The 22,585-nt window shown below is 40.7% G+C and overlaps 1 protein-coding gene across 13 annotated transcripts in view; it reads left to right on the top strand.

The window, feature by feature from the left end:
- Positions 1-253: 253 nt before the first annotated feature.
- DCUN1D1 (defective in cullin neddylation 1 domain containing 1) overlaps positions 254-22,585 on the top strand; it is a 37,974-nt gene continuing 15,642 nt past the window's right edge. For 3 of the 13 annotated variants that reach the window (XR_012430892.1, XM_005546481.5, XM_015445568.4), the window contains exons 1-4: positions 886-937; positions 15,379-15,595; positions 17,483-17,651; positions 20,194-20,324. Coding sequence is in view for 12 of the 13 variants with exons in the window: in XM_005546481.5 (XP_005546538.1) it covers positions 935-937; positions 15,379-15,595; positions 17,483-17,651; positions 20,194-20,324 (520 nt within the window). In the remaining variant the exon portion in view is untranslated. Of the gene's footprint in view, positions 358-436; positions 596-885; positions 1,349-1,378; positions 1,953-15,378; positions 15,596-17,482; positions 17,652-20,193; positions 20,325-22,585 lie in introns of those variants that run through there. The other 10 variants (XM_074031474.1, XM_045386573.3, XM_074031472.1 and 7 more) reach the window with 7 other exon arrangements.

The following is a 22,585-nucleotide window of genomic DNA, read 5'->3' as shown; positions in this document are numbered from 1 at the left end:
AGAATCCTAGTGCTCCTCAGCCTCGGCCGACTTAGCGCCCAGGGCAGGTCACACCTGGACTGTCCGCCCTGCCTGACTCGACCCTCAGTGAAAAAATGTGTAGTTGCTTCCCGAATCTCACCCTGGACAGGCCGAACTGAGGGGATACTGAGAGCTAGCAGTAGGCAGGCCACCTGGACTCCCGCAGCCGGGCCTTGGGTCCCAGTGCACCCCACCCCACCCCACTCTAGGGTTGCCCCACTGTCTCCCAGCTGACACAGGTCTGGGGAGAGCCTGGGCCTCACTAACAGAGTGACAGCTACCGCAGGGCTGGACTAAGGTCTCCCCTGGGATGCCCACGCGAGGGAACGGATCTAAGTATGATACTGAGATGGGGGGGAAAAAGAAGAAAACACGGGGCGGGGGTAGGTGTTTCCACTATCTTCTCTCTTTTTTTGGTACTGATGGGGAGGGGAGGTCTGGGATGGATGAAGCTCCTCAACCATCCGTTTCAGCCGCCCCCAGCCGCTCAACTTATCGGCCGCCGCTCGTCCCCGCTTCCAGCCCGCGTAGACCCGGCCGTGACCGTCCGGAAGGAACCGCGTAGGAAACGGAGGTGGGGTGTCCCCCGGCGCCCCCACTAGAGACCGCCCGGCGCGGCAGGAGGATGTCGGCGCGCGGAGGGCTTGCGTCGCCCGCCCCTCCCCCGCCGCGCCCCCCGCCCCCGCCCCGGGGGACCCCCGCGCCCGGGGGAAGCCCCGCGCGGGGTGCCCTCCGCCCGCCTCCGTCCCTCCGCCTCCCCGAGGCCCGGGGCTGCCTCCTCGGGCCGCGCCGGGCCGCCCCGCACTGCGCATGAGCGGGAGCCCGGCAAGCCCGTGAGAGGAGCCGCCGCCGCCGCCGCCGTCCATTCGCTGCGGAGCCGGAGGAGGAGGGGAGAGGCCTGGAGGACACCAACATGGTGAGGCACTGCGGCCGCCCGCCCGCCCTGCCGGCTGGGGGCCGGCGCTGCCGCGCACCCCCGCCCCGGCCGCCCTCCGCCCCGCGGTGACCCTGCAGCCCCGAGCCTCGGCCCGCGGCCTCCGTCCCGCTCCCAGGCGGGGGCTCTCCTGCCTGCCTCTCCCTTCCTCCTTCGCCCCTTCCCGCCCGGGCGCCGCCGCTACGCGAGAGCCGAGGAGGCGGAGCGGAGCCGGGCCTAGTCGGGAGCCCCGGGGAGTTTGGGGCGCGGGGAGCGGCCCCGGTGCTTCTCTTCGGGGCCCGGCACGGGTGGGGGAGGCGTTGGGGCGGGGGGAGGGGATGGGGCAACGGCCCTGCCCCTGCCCCTCTGCCGGCTCCATTGTGTCTGGCCGGGGACTGGGGTCTGGGGTTCCGGGTGAGTAGCCTCCCCCCGCCCCGAAGCCGGGGCTTCCCTCTTCGCCCGGCCGGGGAGAAGGAAAGACTTTCCCGGCGCGCCTCTCCCTCCTCCGCTCCCGGCTCCAGTACCCCGCAAGTCTCCCAGGCAGTTTTGCTTGGGGCGGGGTATCAGCCCTTTTCCTTTCTCCATCACCTCTCGAGGCGTCCCATGCTTTTGGAGAAGGAGAGTTTCCCCGGCCAGTTGGTGGAGGTTATATTTACCTCTCTACTGAAAACATGGGAGACTGCTGAGCTTGGGGGAGGGGGTACGGAAGTGCAACCTGTTCTCATTTCATAAAATTAGGGAACACAGACTAGCGAGCGCCCTTTCGAGCACCTATTTTATTTGCTTGGGGGTGGGAGGAGTAATTGCTTTATTATAGTAGTTAAGGGCCATTTGTGATTTTTTTTTTTAAAACAGTTTGTCAAGTTACTCTCCTTTTTTGTTTGGGGGCGGGGGGGAAAGAAAGTCCTTGGCTTGCAGACCCTTGTGGTCGAGTTGTTTACTTTGGTAATTAAGTACCTGACTCTGCTGGAAGCTCTTCGTGTTTCAGAAGCGCTGTTTGGCATTGTACAGTCTGAGCGTGAGTTGAATTCCGTGCAGGTTACTGTATGAATAGTAAAAATGATATTGTTGTCCTTTTGCTCATGGGGAACATAAAGGCCTCTTTGAGGAGGGTGTGTGTGCGGGCCTGTGTTAAGGGAATGCCCCAGTGTCTTTGTTTTTAGTTGGTCTTATTTTTGCTGAACGACACTTCTAGTCCCATCCTCCAGCTTGGCAGTATTTTGTTGTCATGTATGGATATATGGTTTAGTCTGCCACATATTTAACATTTATGTTCTGTGGCAAGTTGTGTAGGAATTTACAGTTTGAATTTGTAAGAAAACTTTCCTGTAAAGTGCAGGTTAATGTATGGATTAGTATTACAGTGTTCAGAGATCCACCAGGCAGTCTGAACAGTTTCTAGTTTCTTAAGTATTTACATGGTCGCAGACATTACTCCTGAAGTTTCCAGACTCTTAGCATTTAGATGAGTATAGTAAGCTCGAAGTAATGACATTAATTCCCTGGGAAGCACTCAGCCACAGCTGAAATGTGTGCTCTTCAGGATGGTTCCAGATCCGCATCATCCCCTAGATCTGGAGTCATCACCTGTTCAGGAATTCAGGATTCAAGTGGTTCATAGGAGAGTTCAGCTTGTAAGCTGCTATTCTTTTGGTTAATATTAAAATTAGCTACTTTTGAAACTTAGCTATAACCCATGTAATTCTACCGTTGGTGACAAGATATTAATTAAAAACATATCCTGTGGCTGAACTCAGTTTATGTCATGAGAATTGTGATATTCTCTGGTTTAGAAACTCACCATGGGGGCAGGGCACGGTGGCTCATGCCTGTAATCCCAGCACCCTGGGTCACCGAAGCGGGAGAATTGCTTGAGAGCCTAGGAGTTTGAGACCAGCCTGGGCAACATAGTGAGACTCCATCCCAAGGGGAAAAAAAATAATATTAGCCAAGCATACTGGTGCTAGCCTGTGGTTGCAGCTACTCCAGAGGATGAGGTGGGAGGATTACTTGAGCTGGGAGATTGAGGTTGCTGTGAGCCCTGCCACTGCACCTCTCCAACCTGGCTAACAGACCTTGTCTCTTAAAAAATATAAGAAGAAAGAGACTCACCACTGGCCCTAATAGAAGTTAGGCAGTAAGAACTTTATAGTTAAGAAGTTGTTTCATTATAAACTTATCTTACATATAATTGTTTCTTTATACAGTTTTTGGGCTGTGAGTTTTTTGGTGTCTGTAGCTGCAGCCCATTTCTAGAGTACGTTATTGTCAGTTCTAGAGCAAACTTAAATGATGGGATATTTGAAATATTTTGTATAAGTAAAAAAGTTGTTCTGTTAACTTATTCCCTCCCCCCTGTAAATGACTCCAAAACTAGATAATATTCTGTTACTTTGGAACTTTTTTTTTTTTTTGAGATGGAGTTTTTGCTCTGTTGCCCAGGCTGGAGTGCAATGGTGCAATCTTGGCTCACTGCAACCTGCGCCTTCTGGGTTCAAGCGATTCTCCAGCCTAAGCCTCCCAAGTAGCTGGGATTGCAGGCGTCCGCCAACATACCCGGTTAATTTTTGTATTTTTAGTAGAGACGAGGTTTCACTATGTTGACCAGGCTGGTCTCGAACTCTTGACTTCAGGTGAGCCACCTACCTCGGCCTCCCAAAGTGCTAGGATTACAGGTGTGAGCCACTGTGCCCAGCCTAGAACATATTTTTAAAAAGTGTTCAAAACGTGTGGGTGGTTTTATTTATAAGATGGCAGGATTGGACTGGATGATTTCTAAAGTGTCATCCAGCATAGACATTTTGTGATTCTAATGGTTTTCTAGACTCATAGCATCATAGAATTTTTAGATCTGACATAGACTGAGATCATCTAATTTACTCCTCCCCATTTTTACACAAGAAGAAATTGAGGATCAAGGAGGTTTTGAGGTTCAAGTTTGCAGGATTGTTGGTTGCAGAACTGAAACTATTTTCTCCTCGTCTACCATTTCCCCCAGTATTTGTGGTATATATAAATCTGTTTACTCATGAAATCCAGAAAATTACATTTGAAATTAAATCATATTGATCACTTAGAGGAAACCACGTGTTATTAATGAATATGTTAAGTAACACAATTCATATTAATGGGCGATCAGTGATGTTAATGCCTATGTTTTCAATGGCTTTAAAAATATATGAACTTTGAAATTAAGATTATATTGTCAACAAATACTAGAATTTGTAAATTCAAATGGATGTAGATTTATTCAAGGTTGTCTTTTCATAGCTTGTTGCACATTCTTTGCATATCTACAAGTAAATTAAACGAGAGTATCAATTCTTTTCAATGATTGTTATACATCTGTGTGCCAGACACAGTGTTAGGCACTGGAGGGATGTATGTATCACAGAAGAGACAAAAATTCTCACTCTGGTGAGGGTTACCTTTTAGTAGGGAGACATAAATAATAAACATGGTATATAGTTTTCTTCTTTACTGTGTTAGAAGGTGTTAAGTACTGTGGGAGAAAACGGTGTTAGGGAAGGGGATTGGGGGTGCTAGGGCATTGATGGAAGTAGGGTTACTAAGTATCTGTATCACCGGTGAGACCATTTTGAGCAGACTAGGGAATGAGGGAATAAACCATGAAGAAATATGGTAGAAATCTTGAGGAACAGTGAGACCAGTGTGGCTGGAGCAGTGTGTGTGTGTACGTGTGTACATGTGTATATGCAGGGGATCATTAGAGCAGATAAGGCCTAGGTGGTAAGGAGTGGGGATAGGCATGGGTCGGCACTGTAAGGGTATTGGGCTTTTATCCTAGAGAGAGGGAAAGCCATTGAAGGATTTTGAGTGGTATGATATACCTTGTTTTTTTTGTTCCGTAGTGTGCTGTAACAGTATTACAGATAATTATTTTTTAAAGCAGTTTTTTCAAAAGACCCTTACTACAGTTTTCTTTACCATGCAGCTTCTGTGTACAGAGTTTTGAATTCTGTTTAAGATGACTGTCTAATGTTCAATAAAAACTAATGGATTATCAAGTATACCTAACCACACTAGGGTTAATAAAAACACAACAAAACCTCTTTGATAGATTGTCGAATATGTTCTCGTGGTTTGTATTTCGTTCAGTGACTATATGCAGAAAGCCGGGCCTTTCGTTCAGTGACTGTATGCAGAAAACTGGGGACAAAGAAAGGAAATTAACGTTTATTGAGAAGATACACTCTGCTAGTCAGACAATTTACAGTTGTCATTAATCTCCACTCCCACTTCTGAAATAGGCATTATTACTACCTTTTTTTTTTTTTTTTTTAATTTATTTAGCATATCGGGAATGAAGGCTTAGCATTCTAAATGATTTGATGCTAGTGTGTGGCAGAGCAGCGGTTAGAACCCTGGTCTCTGGTTCCACACTTTATCTCCCCCTGACCCTTACCTACTCCCATTTTTCTGTTTTTTTTTTTTTTTTTTTTTTTTAAACCCAGCAAGCACTCCTTCAGTGTAGATGTAGAATCTTTGTTTAGTTTTACTCTGGTTTCTTCCTTGTCATGCTGAATAATAGTGACCTAGTTGTTTCCATGTACAATCAAATGATTTGATGTAAACATTAAGCAATTGAAAAATTATAACTTTTGGTGCATATAATAAGAAAGTTGGAGGTACAATTAATTCTGTGTTAATTTTTGGCTGGGCACGGTGGCTCACGCCTGTATCCCAGCACTTTGGGTGGCCGAGGCCAGCAGATCACGAGGTCAGGAGATCGAGACTATCCTGGCTAACATGGTGAAACCCCATCTCTACTAAAAATACAAAAAATTAACTGGGTGTGTTGGTGGGCACCTGTAGTCCCAGCTACTTGGGAGGCTGAGGCAGGAGAATGGCATGAACCCGGGAGGTGGAGCTTGGAGTGAGCCGAGATCGTGCCACTGCACTTCAGCCTGGGCAACAGAGCTAGACTGTCTCAAAAACAAAAACATAACAAAACAAAAAAAATTCTGTGTTAATTAAAAAAAAATTTTTTTTTAAAAGAACAGGTCATTTGGGTCAAGTGGCTACTTTGATTGTGCTCTTATAGGTTGGGTCAAGCATAAGGAAAATCTGGGAGAAAACTCCGTTAAAATTTCAGTATTGAGTTCAAGTTATGGTAGTGTTTGCCATGAAATTTGATGAAAAGAAATAGTTCCAAATAGGATTCAGTTGCTTTGTGGACAGAAACAAGCTCTTGACCAATTTATATAGCCACTTTAGGTGTGCACCCACCCCCACAAGAAAAAGCAAAACAGAAGGAAAAAACAGTCACTGAAATACAGTCTTTTATTATTTTATTGAATTTGTTTTATGTAATTAGTACCTAGTCACTGAGAGTGATTAGGCTGCCTGTCTGTATTATAAAATTTTAAGGGATTTAGTTTTTTTTTTTTAAATCTATAGTACTTTTGAATCACTCAACACAGAGATAAGTTGCTGAAGTACACAGCCCATTCCCTCATTAGAGTAGGGTATTTTCGTTTTAATAAACGTGGAGTGTTTATTCAGAGGATTCTAATACTTCCTGATTTAGGATTTGAGAAAATATCAAACACTAGAATTAGAAGATTTCATTTTTCAAGGATCATTTATTCTCTCTAAGAAATATAGTATGTTAGATCTTAACTATGGAATTTTATAAATCTCATTTAATTTTTCATTTTTTTGGTTTTTTTTTTCTTTCTGCCTCAGTAATCCTTTATTAACTTGAGATTACTTTAGAAAACAATGTTAGTGGAGAGAGGAAAGTAAATTTAAATTAGCTACTTGGATTTCTTGTTAGAAGTTCAAGCAATAAGTTTGAGAGAATCAATCGAGATGATGACTAATGCAAGTATTTTAAGATGGTTATTTCTTATTTATCATCAGAAATTAGCAAAAATAACATTTTTTTGTTTGTTTGTTTTGAGACAGGGTCTCACTGTGTCGTGCAGGCTGGAGTGCAGTGGCACGATCTCAGCTCACTGCAACCTCTGCCTCCTGGGTTCAAGCGATTCTCCTGCCTCAGTCTCCCGAGTAGCTGGGATTACAGACATGTGCCACCATGCCTGGCTAATTTTTGTATTTTAGTAGAGACAGGGTTTCAGCATGTTGGCCAGGCTGGTCTCAAACTCCTGACCTTGAGTGATCTGCCCCCCTTAGCCTCCCAAAGGAGTATACCTCCTGAAAGGCCAGACGAGGCTGGCCTTTTGACTAGTAATTTTAACTAGTAATTCTGAGGGGTGGAGAGAAAATCTTTTAAATTTTTACTAGTTGCCTACTTTTTAAAAACCTGTGAAGAAAAGTATACGAAAGTCTATAATAATCTATTTGAATCTTACAGATATACTTCTGAATATTTTCTTTTGAGCTGGAGTTTCGCTCTTGTCACCCAGGCTGGAGTGCAATGGTGCAATCTCAGCTCACTGCAGCCTCTGCCTCCAGGGTTCAAGTGATTCTCCTACCTCAGCCTCCCGAGTAGCTGGGATTACAGGCACACGCCACCGTGCCCAGCTAATTTTTGTATCTTTAGTAGAGACGGGGTTTCACCATGTTGGCCAGGAGGGTCTCAATCTCTTGACCTCATGATCCGCCCGCCTCGGCCTCCCAAAATGCTGGGATTATAGGCGTGAGCCACCATGCCCGGTCACTTCTGAATTTTTGAAAGGTAGGTTGCCATAATATATCATCGTGCACAATAATCACATAGTATGTATATCATTCCTATGGACTTAGTAGTACAGTAGTACCCTCTTGTCTGTGGCTTCACTTTGCTTGATTTCAGTTACCCATAATCACCTGGTGATCTGAAAATATTAATGAAAAGTTCCAGAAATAAACAATTCATAAGTTTTAAATTGTGCGTTGTTCTCAGTAGCATGATGAAATCTCATTGTTGTAGCCGTTGGTCATCCCTTTCTTTGTCCATCTTATTCATGCTGTATTCACTGCCTACTGTTAGTCACTTAGTAGCTCTCTTAGTTATCAGGTCAAAAAAAAAAAAACCAAACAAACCAGAGTGTATATATAGGGTTCTATACTATCTGTGTTTTCAGGCATCCACTGAAGTCTTGGAATGTTTCTCCCTCCCCCACGTGGATAAGAGGGAACTAATGTAATACAGAGCCTCTTTTTTTTTTTTGAGATGGAGTTTCCCTCTTCTTGCCCAGACTGGAGTACAATGGTGTGGTCTTGGCTCACCACAAACTCTGCCTCCTGGATTCAAGCAATTTTCCTGCCTCAGCCTCCCAAGTAGCTGGGATTACAGGCATGTGCCACCATGCCCGGCTAATTTTGTATTCTTAGTAGAGATGGGGTTTCTACATATTGGTCAGACTGGTCTCAAACTACCAACCTCAGGTGAACCACCCCCCTCTTGGCCTCCCAGAGTGCTGGGATTACAGGCGTGAGCCACTGGGTGTTGCACTGTTGTTCAGGCTAGAGTTAGTGATGTGATCATGGCTCACTGCAGCCTCAACTTTCTGTACTCAAGTGACCCTCCTACCTCAACCTCCTGAGTAGCTGGAACTACAGGTGTGCATGACCAGATATTGCTATGTTGCCCAGGCTGGTCTTGAACTCTGGGCTCAAGCAGTCCTCCTGCCTGGACCTCCCAAAATGCTGAGATTAAGGCGTGAGCTGCCTTGCCCAGCCTCAGCACCTCTTAAGAAGGAGTTAATTTCAAGAGTTATTCAAAGTGCAGGAAATTTAAGAATGAATGAATAAGTAATTGTTATCCATAAGCAATTATTTTAAACTTCAGATTTGAATACTATGAGGGTTTTGTTCGTTTTGCTTAGTATTTGAAATTGTACACATTTCCATATATTTTCTGGCCATAACCTATATAAGTATTTGTATTTTCTCTGAGTTTCAAGCCTTCTCTTTGGAAAAGGGAACCCTGACTTCGAGTGCCCTGTAATTTTTTTTGTTTTCAACCTCTGTACATTTAAAGCTATAGATTATAGCCATCTGTTTTTAAAATAGACTGTGAAAGGACTATAAACACATTTTTCTTTCTGTTGTATTGCTTGTCTTAAAAATAACTTATCCTCTTCCTTTTCTCCTTCCTACCCCCAACCAAAAAAAAAAAAAACCCTAAATAGAAGCTCAATCCCCAAATTATCTTTTTAGTTAGGTTGTGAGAGAATGCTTAATGGGGACTTTTAGTTGGAATGCAAATTGTTCACATTTGACTACTTTTCCATTAAAATAGGTGAAGAAATATTGCTCACAATTCTCCCTTCAACAGTCAGTGGTTGCACTTTTGTCCTTTTGATTTTCTTTTCACTTGAAGGCAGTATATAGTAAATGGCAAAACTGCATGCCTTGAAACCAGGCAGCAGGGCTTCATTTCTGGCTCTGCTACTTTTTGAATAAGTAGATAAATTATGCTGGAAGTTTGGTTCCTCATTGGTAAAATGGAATCATCTTGCAGGATTAATAAGTACCTAGTGCAGTGCCTGGCACACAGTAGAAGCTCAAATGTTAGCTGCTAGTTTTATTATAGTTTACCATTTAAATTTTTTTTGTGGAGTATTTTTTTTTTTTCTTTTTTTAAGATAGGATCGCACGCCTTCTCTTGTCCAGGCTGGAGTGCAGTGGCGCCATCATAGCTCACTGCAGCCTTTATCTCCTGGGCTCAAGTGATCCTCCCACCACAGCCTCCCAAGTAGCTAGGACTCCAGGAATGCACCACCATGCGTGGCTACTTTTTTGTTGTTGCTAATTTTAATACAGACGAGGTCTTGCTATGCTGCCCAGGCTGGTCTTGAACTCCTGAGCTCAAGTGTTCCTCTTGCCTTGGCCTCCCAAAGTGCTGGGAGTACAAGCCGTGAGCCCACCACACTTGTCCATCTTTCTTCCTCTATGAACTTATGTGGAGTCCTTACCATGTGCTAGTTACAGTTCTAAGAGTTTAACCTGAATTGATTCATGTAACCTCAACACTCTGTTTACGGATGAAGAAGTTGAAGCACAGAAAGATTAATTTTCCCAAAGTGATAACGGCAATTAAGTGGCACCGGTAGAGTTAAAATCCTGACAGTCTGGTTTGAAAGTCTGCACTCTTCTCTAGCGAATCATATTATATTGCCTCTCTGTACAGGTGGAAGGAAAGAGATAGAGCTACTCCTGCCTAGATTCCTATGCTGACTTTCCTGGAGTAGAACTTTGGTTTCTAGGTGAAAGTCTGCTCTAGGAGTTGTAGGTAGGCTCATTGGTTGAATTGATTTTTTCCTGCACTTTTGACTTCGGACCTATAGTCTATTGGAAGGCCTTTTGTGAGTGAGTAGTTTTGGATATTGGTAACGTTTTCCTGTGTTTGCTGAATACCATGTATTATATATGGAAAGTATGATCTTCTAAAGTTAAAACTAGCTCTTTAAATTTCAGATGAAGTTAAACTGTCAATATGATAATTACATAACAACATACAGAGCTTTTAGTGAGAATTATGGGTGATCATAAAAGTGTTTTGATTTTGAAAGCATTAACTTTTGTGAGCTAGATTCATCAAATCCTAAGTTAACAAGAATTGAGTTAGAAAATTAATTCCTCTAAAGATATAAAGGCCTAAGTGTCTGTTTCTGGAATTCAGGCAGAAATATAAACTTAAGGATGAGAAGATAAAAATTCAAGACAATAGAAATAAAATGGATCTTAATTTTTTCCTGTAAAAATATCACTTATTAAAATTATTTCTATTTTGAAATTGTTAGGACTTAGTTGACTAGAAAGTCATTTTCATGTTTGTTGTTTTTCCTTGGGGAAATACTTTTAATAGGAAGACTTTTTAAACTTTATTAATATTTTTTCTTCAGATAAGCTATTATTTTAAATGTGATTCTTAAATTTCTTTTCTTTTCTTTTTTTTAAGATAAGATTTCACTCTGTCACCCAGGCTGTAGTGCAGTGGTGCTGTCTTAGCTCACTGCAGCCATGAACTCCTGGGCTCAAGTGATCCTCATCTTCCCACCTCAGCCTCCCATGTAGCTAGGACTACAGGTGTGCGCTACAACAACCAGTTAATTAAAAAAATTTTTTTGTAGCGATGGTCTCATTGTGTTACCCAGGCCAGACTAGTCTTGAACTCCTGGCCTCAAATAGTCCTACTGCCTCCGCCTCCGAAAGTGCTGGATTACAGGCGTGAGTTACTGCACCTGGCTGATTCTCTAATTCTTGAATTTCTTGAGTAAAAAAAAAAAAATGCAAATATGCTAGATTTAAGAATAAAACAATATGTGTTGATAACTTGGCATGTTATATTTTGGAAAGATGAGCAAATAAATTCATTTTACTCTTCAGATTATGATAGTATTTCTAATTTTGGTAATCTTTGATACCGTTGTAATTAGCTTTCTGTTACAAGAGATAGCATTTCTCTTCTCCCCCTGCTTTTTTTTGCCAGAGTTAAAAAGCAAAATATATTTTGTTTTATGCATTTTACATCCTTTCCACTATTGCGTTTTTTTGAAAACTTCATAATATCTAGGTAGTTTTAACATTGGAATACTGAAGATTGTATTGCCTGATCTTATTTAATGATTACTCTAGTTTATTCCCTTTAAATAAGTATTTAAATAAATGGCATATATTACATTTGAGTGCTGAATCATTGTAGCTGTCACATGATTTTGCTCTTGGGAAGTTCCCCACTGTGTTTGTAGTAGAAACAGAGAAAAAATCCATCTGTTTTTTCTTCCACCTCAATTTTCTATCCACCCTCTCATCCCCTATAAAATAATTCTTCTCTGGTTAGTCACCTTTTTCTCTTCCTTATGTTGATACAAATTTAAACCTTTGGTGCCATACTGTCAACATCAGAACACTGCCTGGTACGTCTTTGTGGCTTAGGAAAAGGGGATGGGAGTGTTACAGCTCCCCTAAATTGGTCTGGTATACTCCAGCTTTATTCTAGGATAGCCTTTGAGACTACAGAATTGAATTCCCTTAGTAGGGAATTGGGTGTTACAATGTATTCTAGGAACAGAGAGCTGACAAAGAAATGGTAAGAGTGCACTGTGAGTATAAGAAGTGGAGGGTACTTATCAGACTTTATAGGAATGGGATTGTCAATATCACTTGGCTTAGCTGGAGTCCATACTGTCACTTCTTGGCCCAGTGTAACTCAGTAGCCTTTATGTTGTTGGAAATGGGTAGGTGCACCCTGTTTCTTCAGATATATTGATATTGCCCTGTATAATGGAAATTTATACCAAACCAGTTAAAATAGTTTACATTTGGCCTGGCCGGTGGCTCATGCCTGTAATCCCAGCACTTTGGGAGGCTGAGATGGTTGGATCACCTGAGGTCAGGAGTTCAAGACCAGCCTAGGCAACATGGCAAAACCCTGTCTCTACTAAAAATACAAAAATTAGCTGGGCACGGCAGCACGTGCCTGTAATCCTAGCTACTCGGGAGGCTGAGGCAGGAGAATCGCTTGAGCCTGGGAAGTGGAGGTTGCAGTGAGCCGAGATCGCACCACTGCACTCCAGTCTGGCGACAGAGTGAGACACTGTCTCAGAAAAAAAAAAAAAGTTTACATTTATATATGCGTGTGTGTGTGTGTGTGTGTGTGTATATATAAAATTTATTACATAAACATTTTTCAAATAAGATATGACATGGAATTAATTCGTTTGTATTATTTTGTTTTTAGTTTGTGTGGGTAAGACAGTTTTTTATCTTTGTTTCCCTGGTCTTCTATTATCCTGCTTTCTGATAGGAATAGAATAGTAGAATGACTAGTTCTTTTTGGCCGGTAGAAATGACTTAAGCTATGATTTTTCCTTTCCTCCCTTCAACAAAGGTGATAGACCCTGCAGGGAACAGAGCACTGGATTTAAAACTATATGATAAAACCCCAGCTAAATCTGTTTGTTTTGCCACCTCCAACTTTTAGGAGGATGGGGGAAAAATTACGCCAATAAGTTGTATCAGGTTTAATTAAAAAGTAATTGCCAAGCCAGGCACAGTGGCTTACTCCTGTAGTCCCAGCACTTTGGGAGGCTGAGGCAGGTGGATTGCTTGAGCCCAGGCGTTTGAGACCAGCCTGGGCAACATAGCGAGACCCAGTCTCTTAAAAAAAAACAAAAAAACCTACGTATTTTCCAGGATATGGTCTGTGGTTGGCATACTTGCAGGTTAATCTCCAACACTTCCTGCACCATTATACGGTGGTCACTGATGATCACAGTGAACCTTTGGTACTTTACCTTCTTTCTCAGAGGAGAATTAAAACATATGTTAGGGTACTCTATCACTCAAGGGAGAAAGGTATACTAAGTTTTAAAATAATTTTCAGTAACAAAAGTTGGAATCAAAATGATTTCCTTGTTAACTTTCATTTAAGCAAAATTAAATTAGGACAGTTATCTTCCTTGGCATTTGATTTCATTGTGAGTTTGTTGTCATTGAACAGTAAATCTCAAGGAGGAGATGGTTTTCCAAAGGGAAGAATCCTAGACACTTGAGGGATGTGTTTTGCAATGGGATATGACTTATCTGATGTCCAGATGTTGTAGAGTTATTAGTGAAGTAGCAGAAGAGTAGTGAATTTATAGTTTCTCAATTTTAGTGGAGTACAGAGGTTGAGATTTTAATCTGTAATCTTAACAGTAACATATTTGCAAAGAGAGAAGTGTGACTGACAGATCAGATTCTAGAGCATGGACATTTTTCATATTGCAAGAAATAGGGAGATAGGGTTAGTTTTCATATTTGATTTTGTATAGTGTTGTTTTTACTGTGATCAGTAGAAATATGTTGTAAAATCTCAAAAGCTTTGTAATTATGTATAGCAAGCAGTGTGATTTATGGAAAGATTACTCAGATTCATGAGAACTCTTTGTTCTTGTCTCATTTCTACTAATAACAGCCTGAGTGATATTTTTGAACAAATGCCTTAACCTTCTGGTTAGGGTTCTCTGATCTGTCTAATCTGGAAGTTGATGTTTACGATCTGTCTGTTTGGGCCAGATGAGAGCATCTGGGGCTCTCAAATGTGTTGCTTAAACCACAGGGGAAAAAAAAATATATATATATATATATGTGTGTATGTATGTACATATATATATATATTTTTTTCTTTGAGGTGAAGTCTTGCTCTTGTCCTCTAGGCTGGAGTGTGATGGTGTTATCTCAGCTCACTGCAACCTCTGCCTCCCGATTTCAAGCATTTCTCCTGCCTCAGCCTCCCGAATAGCTGGGATTATAGGCACCTGCCACCATGCCCAGCTAATTTTTGTATTTTTAGTAGAGACGGGGTTTCACCATGTTGGCCAGGCTGGTCTCGAACTCCTGACCTCAGGTGAACCGCCTGCCTGGGCCTCCCAGAGTGCTAGGATTACAGGCATGAGCCACCGCGCCCAGCCAACCACAGAATATTGTGTCTATTCATGAGTATTCTACTCAAGTTTTCCCTCTTCATTTACAATAGTAACTCAGGAAGAACCCAAGTATTTTGCTAGAAGATGGTATTGGAGCTTGGGAGGAGGAAGAGTAACAGTGATGAGGCTGCAGTTGCTCAGAGGCTGGCTTGGGTGAGAGGGAAGGGAGAACATAGTCTTTGATACTGGGAGAGAGTACCCTGCCTTCTTTTCCTGTGGGTTTAGGTCAGATGAGAAATGAGTCCTTGTCAGTGTGCAGCAAGTGAGAAGAGGTGATTATCTCTTCATCTCTTCCCCTCTCTGAGAAGAGGTAGAAGGGCTGTTTGGAGAGACCAAGGGTCTCTGCTAGGCTCTGGCTAAGGGAATGACGTGATTCTTCCAGGGGAAAAAGAAAAAAAAATTATTGCGGTAGGAAGGATGCTTCTCCTGATGTGAGTGAAAATATGAGGAAATTTTGTTGATAATTTTCTTGGTTTCTGAATACAACTAGGAGAAATGTCGGATCCTTCTATTTTATTGCTTCCTCCTATTTGATAAAAACAGCAAGAAAACAAGGTAGGTGGTGTTGGGGAGGGAGGATCCCCGCCCCCTAGCCCCATATCCTTTATAGTGGGTATTAGGACTGCAGTAAACACCTGTTAATCTCATGGTTCCCCAGGGGCATTTGCTCACTGGTCAGATCATGTCAACTTCTTCCCCACCACTACTTGTGCATCCATCTCAGAGCACTGTGCTTGTCCAGGTTTGGAGAGTAGCACCGCTTCCCTTCTGCAGCCTTTCTGTATGCTCTCAGGACCCACTGTAGGAGAAACACTGGGTGGTTGAGCTTCCTTCGCTTCTGTCCTATTTCTCTTCCAAAACTGTACCATATTTTTTGTTTCATATTTTTTAAAAGTTAGTCTTTCTGATTAATAATAGATCAAAAATAAATCTTAAGTTAAACTGTTTTAATGTTTTATGAGGAAAAAGTATTACTAAGAATGTTTTGTCAGCCATATAGAAATATTTAGTCTTACGTGATTTTACATAGAGTTTCAGTTTATTTTCTGGTTTCAATAGAACAAGTTGAAATCATCGCAGAAGGATAAAGTTCGTCAGTTTATGATCTTCACACAATCTAGTGAAAAAACAGCAGTAAGTTGTCTATCTCAAAATGACTGGAAGTTAGATGTTGCAACAGATAATTTTTTCCAAAATCCTGAACTTTATATACGAGAGAGTGTAAAAGGATCATTGGACAGGAAGAAGTTAGAACAACTGTACAATAGATACAAAGGTGAGTGCTTGCTTGTGACTTTAAATAAATTTTGGACCAGATTTTCCAAAGTGATGGGCTTGTGAGAAATCAAATACTATATATAACATAAATTGGGGGGATGTGTCCAATAGAGGTCTGTAGATCTTAGGGTTATTTCAAGAACTCTGAGGAGAAATTATTTTCTTTGCACTAAAATTTCTTCTTGGCCTCTTTATTTTCCTGCCCTCCTTTTTTTCCCTCCCCCATTGTCCAAGTTGAGCATGGGGATGGGGAACTGTTTTTTCTCCCCTCATATGTATAAAACTCAGCTGAACCAGTCTTTAAGAAAACCTGCATACTAAATCTTTAAAGAATTATAAAATAATGCATAGTTTTTAAAAAGTTCAACTGCATAATAGATGAATAAGAAAAGGTTAATAGTTTGTCTTTTCCTTATTCATTCTCCTTATTCATTCTCCTGAGTAACCAATGGTGTGGATCCTTCCATATCTTTTATGTTTTTGCAGAAATACATTTACAGAATTTCAAAGTTTTTCTGAATATGGGATGTTTTATGCATAACTTGTGCTCTAAAGTCAAATGATGTACATGTTTTTTATTGCTGGAGATATTGCCAGATTACTTTAAGAAAGGTGTTAGCAAGGCCGGGTTTGGTGGCTCACACCTATAATCCCAGCACTTTGGGAGGCCGAGGCGGGCCGATCACAAGGTCAGGAGTTCGAGACCAGCCTGTCCAATATGGTAAAACCTCATCTCTACTAAAAATACAAAAATTAGCTGGGCGTGGTGGCGTGTGCCTGTAGTCCCAGCTACTCGGGAGGCTGAGGCAGAAGAATCGCTTGAACCTGGGAGGCAGAGGTTACAATGAGCTAAGATCATGCCACTGCACTCCAGCCTGGGCGACAGAGTAAGACTCCGTCTCAAAAATAAAAAAAAAAAAAGGTGCTAGCAAATCATATTGGATAGCAGTCTATGAGTGCCTCTTTCTCTTTGTTATTTAAAATTTTTGCCTCTTTGATAAGTATTGATTTTTTTCTTTAAACAAAAGATATTTACGTTGTTGAGATTAGGGTTGAATTACATAGTTTAGTTTACAGTTTTTCTGATACTCTTAAGAAGTGGTTGTTGTGGGAAAGTGAACTTTGTTCTAAGAAAAAAAGAATTTCTGTTCAGAATGCCTACCTAAGCAAAATATGGATATATTGAATTAGAATCCCATGTCCCTATATACGAATGTCTGATTTTCTGAATGTGTATAAGTATGGGACATATTTCACATGAATAAATGAGACTTAAAAAAATCATGTCTCATCTGCATGTATCTCTTTTGTACACTTTAAGAATGCTGTTAGAGAGGAGAATGGCTTTAAAAAATGGGAAAGTGTATGTTAGAGTAATACTGTTTCATGCCTTCCTAGAGAGGAGAATGGCTTTAAATAATGGGAAAGTGTATGTTAGAGTAATACTGTTTCATGCCTTCCATATATTGTGGTCATTTAAAAAATGACATATAAGGCCGGGCGCCGTGGCTCAAGCCTGTAATCCCAGCACTTTGGGAGGCCGAGACGGGCGGATCACGAGGTCAGGAGATCGAGACCATCCTGGCTAACACGGTGAAACCCCGTCTCTACTAAAAAGTACAAAAAACTAGCCGGGCGAGGTGGCGAGCGCCTGTAGTCCCAGCTACTCGGGAGGCTGAGCCAGGAGAATGGCGTAAACCCAGGAGGCGGAGCTTGCAGTGAGCAGAGATCCGGCCACTGCACTCCAGCCTGGGTGTCAGAGCGAGACTCCGTCTCAAAAAAAAAAAAAAAAAAAAAAAAATGACATATAAAGCATTATCTTTTTCAGTTTTAGTAATGTAGCATAATATGACACTACTTTAATATTGCATTATTATTTTTAAAGACCCTCAAGATGAGAATAAAATTGGAATAGATGGCATACAGCAGTTCTGTGATGACCTGGCACTCGATCCAGCCAGCATTAGTGTGTTGATTATTGCATGGAAGTTCAGAGCAGCAACACAGTGCGAGTTCTCCAAACAGGAGTTCATGGATGGCATGACAGAATTAGGGTGAGTATATAATTACAAAAGGAAATTAGATATGTTACTGTGGAACTGAATTATGTCATGAATTTTTTAGTGTAAATTTAAAGATTTGCTGGCCTACAAACATTGGTATAAATAGAAATGGGTTAACTTGCTAGTTTCCATGTTATACAGTTTTCTGGGTTTGTCAAGTTATTTGTATAGTTAGTACAGCCTATTCTATTTGGATATATTCTTATCATTTGCTTCTAAGGCAGGTTCATTAGTATTAAAATTATGCATAAATATTTACCATGGAAGAGTGAAATGACCAAGTTTTAAAGTTATTTCCTAATGTGAGACTGTGAACCCTGCGTTTATAAAATCCTAGAATTTAAAAACTGGAAGATGCCTTAGAAGTTACTACTTGTTTCACTTACACTTTGACAGGTGATTAGCTGAATGTCTTCGGGTAAATTGATTGAAAAGTCATGGGTAGAGGTTTTACCTATGACCTCTAGTTGTCCATATTTAATGAGGTTGCAGACAGAAGTAATCAGTCTGTTGGTAGGTAACAAGTTGCCCTTTCTGTTTTTAGAGGGCCACTATTAAATGATAATAGCTAACATTTATTAAACATTATTTTATTTCAGTTAACTGTGCTAAGTACCTCTTTACAGCAACTTTTTGAGAATAGTGTTTCTCTCCCCATTTTAGAGATGAAGAAATTGAGGTACAGAGAAATTATAGAATTAGGTAGTATGAGAGTCATGATTTGAGCCTGATTGACATTGCAATCAGTCAGGGTCCAGTCAAGACACAAAAACCACACCAGGGGCCAGGTGCGGTGGCTCATGTCTGTAGTCTCAGCACTTTGGGAGGCCAAGGCAGGTGGATCACCTTAGGTCAGGAGTTGGAGACCAGCCTGACCAACATGGAGAAACCCCGTCTCTACTTAAAATACAAAATTAGCTGGGCATGGTGGCACATACCTATAATCCCAGCTACTTGGGAGGCTGAGGCAGGAGAATCGCTTGAACCCGGGAGGCAGAGGTTGTGGTGAGCCAAGATCATGCCACTGCACTCCAGCCTGGGCAGCAAGAGCGATACTCCATCTCAAAAAAACAAACAACAAAAAACAAAACAAAAACAAAAACAAAAAACAAAGACCACACCTGTAATTTTAACAGGGAAAATTTAAAGACTTGCTTTACTCTATCAAATAGATAAAAGGATAAAAGGAAACTCCAAGGCATAACAGGTAGCAGTTGCAGCAAGCTGCTACCACCTCTAGGAAGTCAGGGAAGGGCACAGACAAGGAAGAAATTTAGAAGCTTAGGAGACCCCACAAGGCTGAGATTCAGACCTGGGGGTTGAAGGGAGAGGGTGTGGCCACCTGTAATGCTGGTGAAAAAGCTGCCTAGAGGCCACTTGCTGCAGGCTGTGAGATTGCTACCACTGGTGGATACTGCTGGGACCTTCCCACACACTAAAACCCTTGCCCTCTGGAGAAAACAAACTGGGATCAGAAAAGTTCCTTCTTCCTCTTCCAGCCTTTCGTTGGCTCTTGGTAGAGCCTAACACTGAGCCAGCTGGCAAGAAAAATGACGTCTCACAGTTTGTAGTCCAATATCACAAAGTAGGGCAAAGAAGGGTAGGTTTAAAGCTGAGAGGCAGTAAATTAACTGGCCTGGACACTATGTCCTTCAGCCAAAAAGCCAGGCCCATCCTGAACTTGCTGGGATTTTCTATGCTAGGACAGGTTTCATCAGAACTTAAGGAAGCAATGTTTTTAAAAATTTGAAACTGAATTCATATAATATGTAATGAACTTTCAAATCAAAATTTTAATTTACAAACTAATGATCTGGAAGGTGTTACAAAGAATATAGAAGGAAAATAAAAGCAAAAAATGATTAGAAGGAAAAAAATGGATTTGTTTGTGGAATCTATAAGAAATAGCGTATTTCTACCATAAGGCTGTATTAGGAAACTAAAGGCTTGGTACTTAGAGCTTTTCAAACTCTTTGAAAGTTGAATGTTTTGCATGTACAGAAAAAGCTTAATATTAATTTGAGGTAATTCAGTTGGAGGTGGTAGGAGGTTCACCTGTTTACTACTATACTTTGTATATGACAAGAAGCAAGTTTCCAAAAGAAATGTTTCCTCATAAGCAAGAGACCATACTTTTAGTTAATTTAGATAGTAAACGCGATTAAGTACTGTGTCAGTAGTGTCTAATACAGTTTAAAATGATTGTTATGCTGATTACTATACATTCTTATTTATCCACTGAAGCTGACTTCTACTAGTGAAAGTGTTGATAGCCTAATGAATTATGTAATTAAAACGAATAGCCCGTTTCTTTTAAAAGTAATTATTTAGAACATTTAATCACTCTAGACTTCTTCCCTCAGCTAACCTCCATGCATGTTTGTATTTATGTAATATAAAAAGATTGAATTCCAACTATTTGATTTTTAAAAAAGTAGTTCTGGGAAATAAATGTAAGCCCTCATGGGAATAAATAAGTTATTAATTTATAGTGAAAAAGTTAATCTTTTATAAACTTAATTTTACAATGTAGATGTGACAGCATAGAAAAACTAAAGGCCCAGATACCCAAGATGGAACAAGAATTGAAAGAACCAGGACGATTTAAGGATTTTTACCAGTTTACTTTTAATTTTGCAAAGAATCCAGGACAAAAAGGATTAGGTAAGAATTTTTAAAAATTATATTTGGTGTTTCAGATATATTCAAATACATTGACAGTGTCATTTTTGTAATAGAAAGTTGTGTGTTTTGAGCATAAAGTCATGAAAATACCAATTATTGAAAAGTAATTAGAAACAGGAAACTTTTAATCAGAGAATACCATGCACACTGAATAATAAGTTTACCCTGGGTACTACATGTGAACCACTGATTTTTGTTTTATGAAAACTACAGTCAGTATAGAAGATAGTTGTTAAAATTCCACTGACATTTATTTATTTATGCATTCATTCATTTACTCATTTTTTTCATTCATGATCCTGAAGATATTTTAGGATCTTAGAATCTATAGAAATAGCACTATAAGGTTTGAGTCATAGAATGCCAGATAAATTTATTCTTTTTTGTTATGATTTATTTGAAAACTATAAGGATGAAAAAGGAAATGCTTATCATTCATAATCTTATCCAGAAATAATCACTGTAAAAGTTTAGATCAATCCATTTGTATTTGTACATTTGCTTTTGGGATAGCTAAAGGATATGAGAGTAAAAGATACAGTGTAATTTTCAAATTACCTAAAAAGATTAGATAGTGCTAGTAGATAATTACAAAATAATAAAAGTGTGTACGGGTTTTAGAGGGAGAAATGAGTAAAAGCAGGAGTGGTTGGGAAATGCTTCCTGGACAAGGTGGAATATGAACTAAAAGGTTTGGTATTTGGCTAGACAAGGGAAGATAAAAGATGTTCCAGTGAGAAGATAGTTATGAAGGTCTAAAATTTCAGCAATAAGCTTGGCTTTGTGCAAGAGAGAAGTTGTTGGTTTGATTTTAGTGGGAATGCTTGTTTGGAGATTAAATTGGTGAGACACAAGAAAGCTAAATAACCACAGACTTCTTTTGAAATCAGAAAGGGTTTTGTTTCTGTGTTTTTTGGAGTCAGAAAGGTTTCAATTGGAATTTGTGGGAAATGGGGACCCAGTGAAGATTTTGGTGATGGTGGTAACTTCCATTTAATGTGAGCTTTTAGTATGCCTGGCACTGTGCTAAGTACTGTACTTTACATATACTACTTGTCTTGTATGTAAGTCCATTTCATGTTGCTGTAACAGAATACCTGAGATTGGGTAACGTATAAAGAGGTTTGTTTAGCTCATGATTCTGCAGGCTAGGAGTGGGGCATGGCCCTGGCTTCTGCAGAGGACTTTTATGCTGCATCATCATACGGCAGACAAGGTCAAAGGGGAAGTGGACTCCTGTGAAGAGAGAGACCAAACAGGAGGAGAAGCCTCGCTTTTAATAACACACTCCAGGAACGAATCTGTTCCCTCTGGCAAAAAAACGAGAATAGCACCAAGCCATTCATGAGGGACCCACCCCCATGAGTCAGACATTGCCCACCAGACCCCACCTTACAGCACCACCACACTGGGGATAAAATTTCAGTATGAGTTTTGGTGGGAACAAACCAACCATATCCAAACCATACCATTGCCTCATTTAATGTTTACCAATTTTTTGAGTTATTCATCCTTTCATTCAGTAATTTACCACCTGCTATGTGCCGTGCCAAATACATAGTAATAAAGTGCTAGCCGTTTATTATCCTAAATTTGAAGATGAGGAAATTTAGGCACAGAAAGGTTGAGTAACTTACCCAGTGAAGGTAAGTGAGGTCTTTTTTTTTCGGTTTTTGAAGATACAGTAGTAGTTGGAGAGGCTAATAATTAGGGCCTTTTGCACTAATTCCTCTTTATTTTTTAAATTAGCAGGGGGAAAGTATTGAGAAACAGATTATATTAACAGAGATTAGACTGAGGAAGTGACGGAAAGGTAGAGAGGAAGGGATAAATGTATAACCTTTGTAATGTAGTATGGCCCCACGAGTTACTAAACATGACTGAATTGATCAAAGATTCATAACATATTTGTAAAGCGAAATTCTCAGTGATAAAGCCTTCTTGCCAGCTTGATTGTTCAATATAGATTGGATTTTATTCTTAAAGGAAAAATCCTCAATTTGCGGGCAAAATAAGCCAGGATACCTACAATTAGTTTCTCTGTCTGGGGCCATCAGTTAACTGGGATTTTTTTCTATTTTTCCCTTTCCTTTCCACAAATCTGTTAAAGTCTTTGAATTTACATGTATGTGTAAAATCTTTATTTTGTCATATTTAGAAATGTAGCACAATATTTTGATAAGATTAAATATAATGTGAATGTCAAATGTTGATTTAAAGGGACATAACCTATTTCTTAG

The sequence above is a fragment of the Macaca fascicularis genome, chromosome 2 (assembly GCF_037993035.2).
Source record: "Macaca fascicularis isolate 582-1 chromosome 2, T2T-MFA8v1.1".
In the NCBI taxonomy this organism is placed as follows: Eukaryota; Metazoa; Chordata; class Mammalia; order Primates; family Cercopithecidae; genus Macaca; species Macaca fascicularis.
The sequence above is the reverse complement of the archived record's forward strand: the minus strand, read 5'-3'. Positions and strand labels throughout refer to the sequence as shown.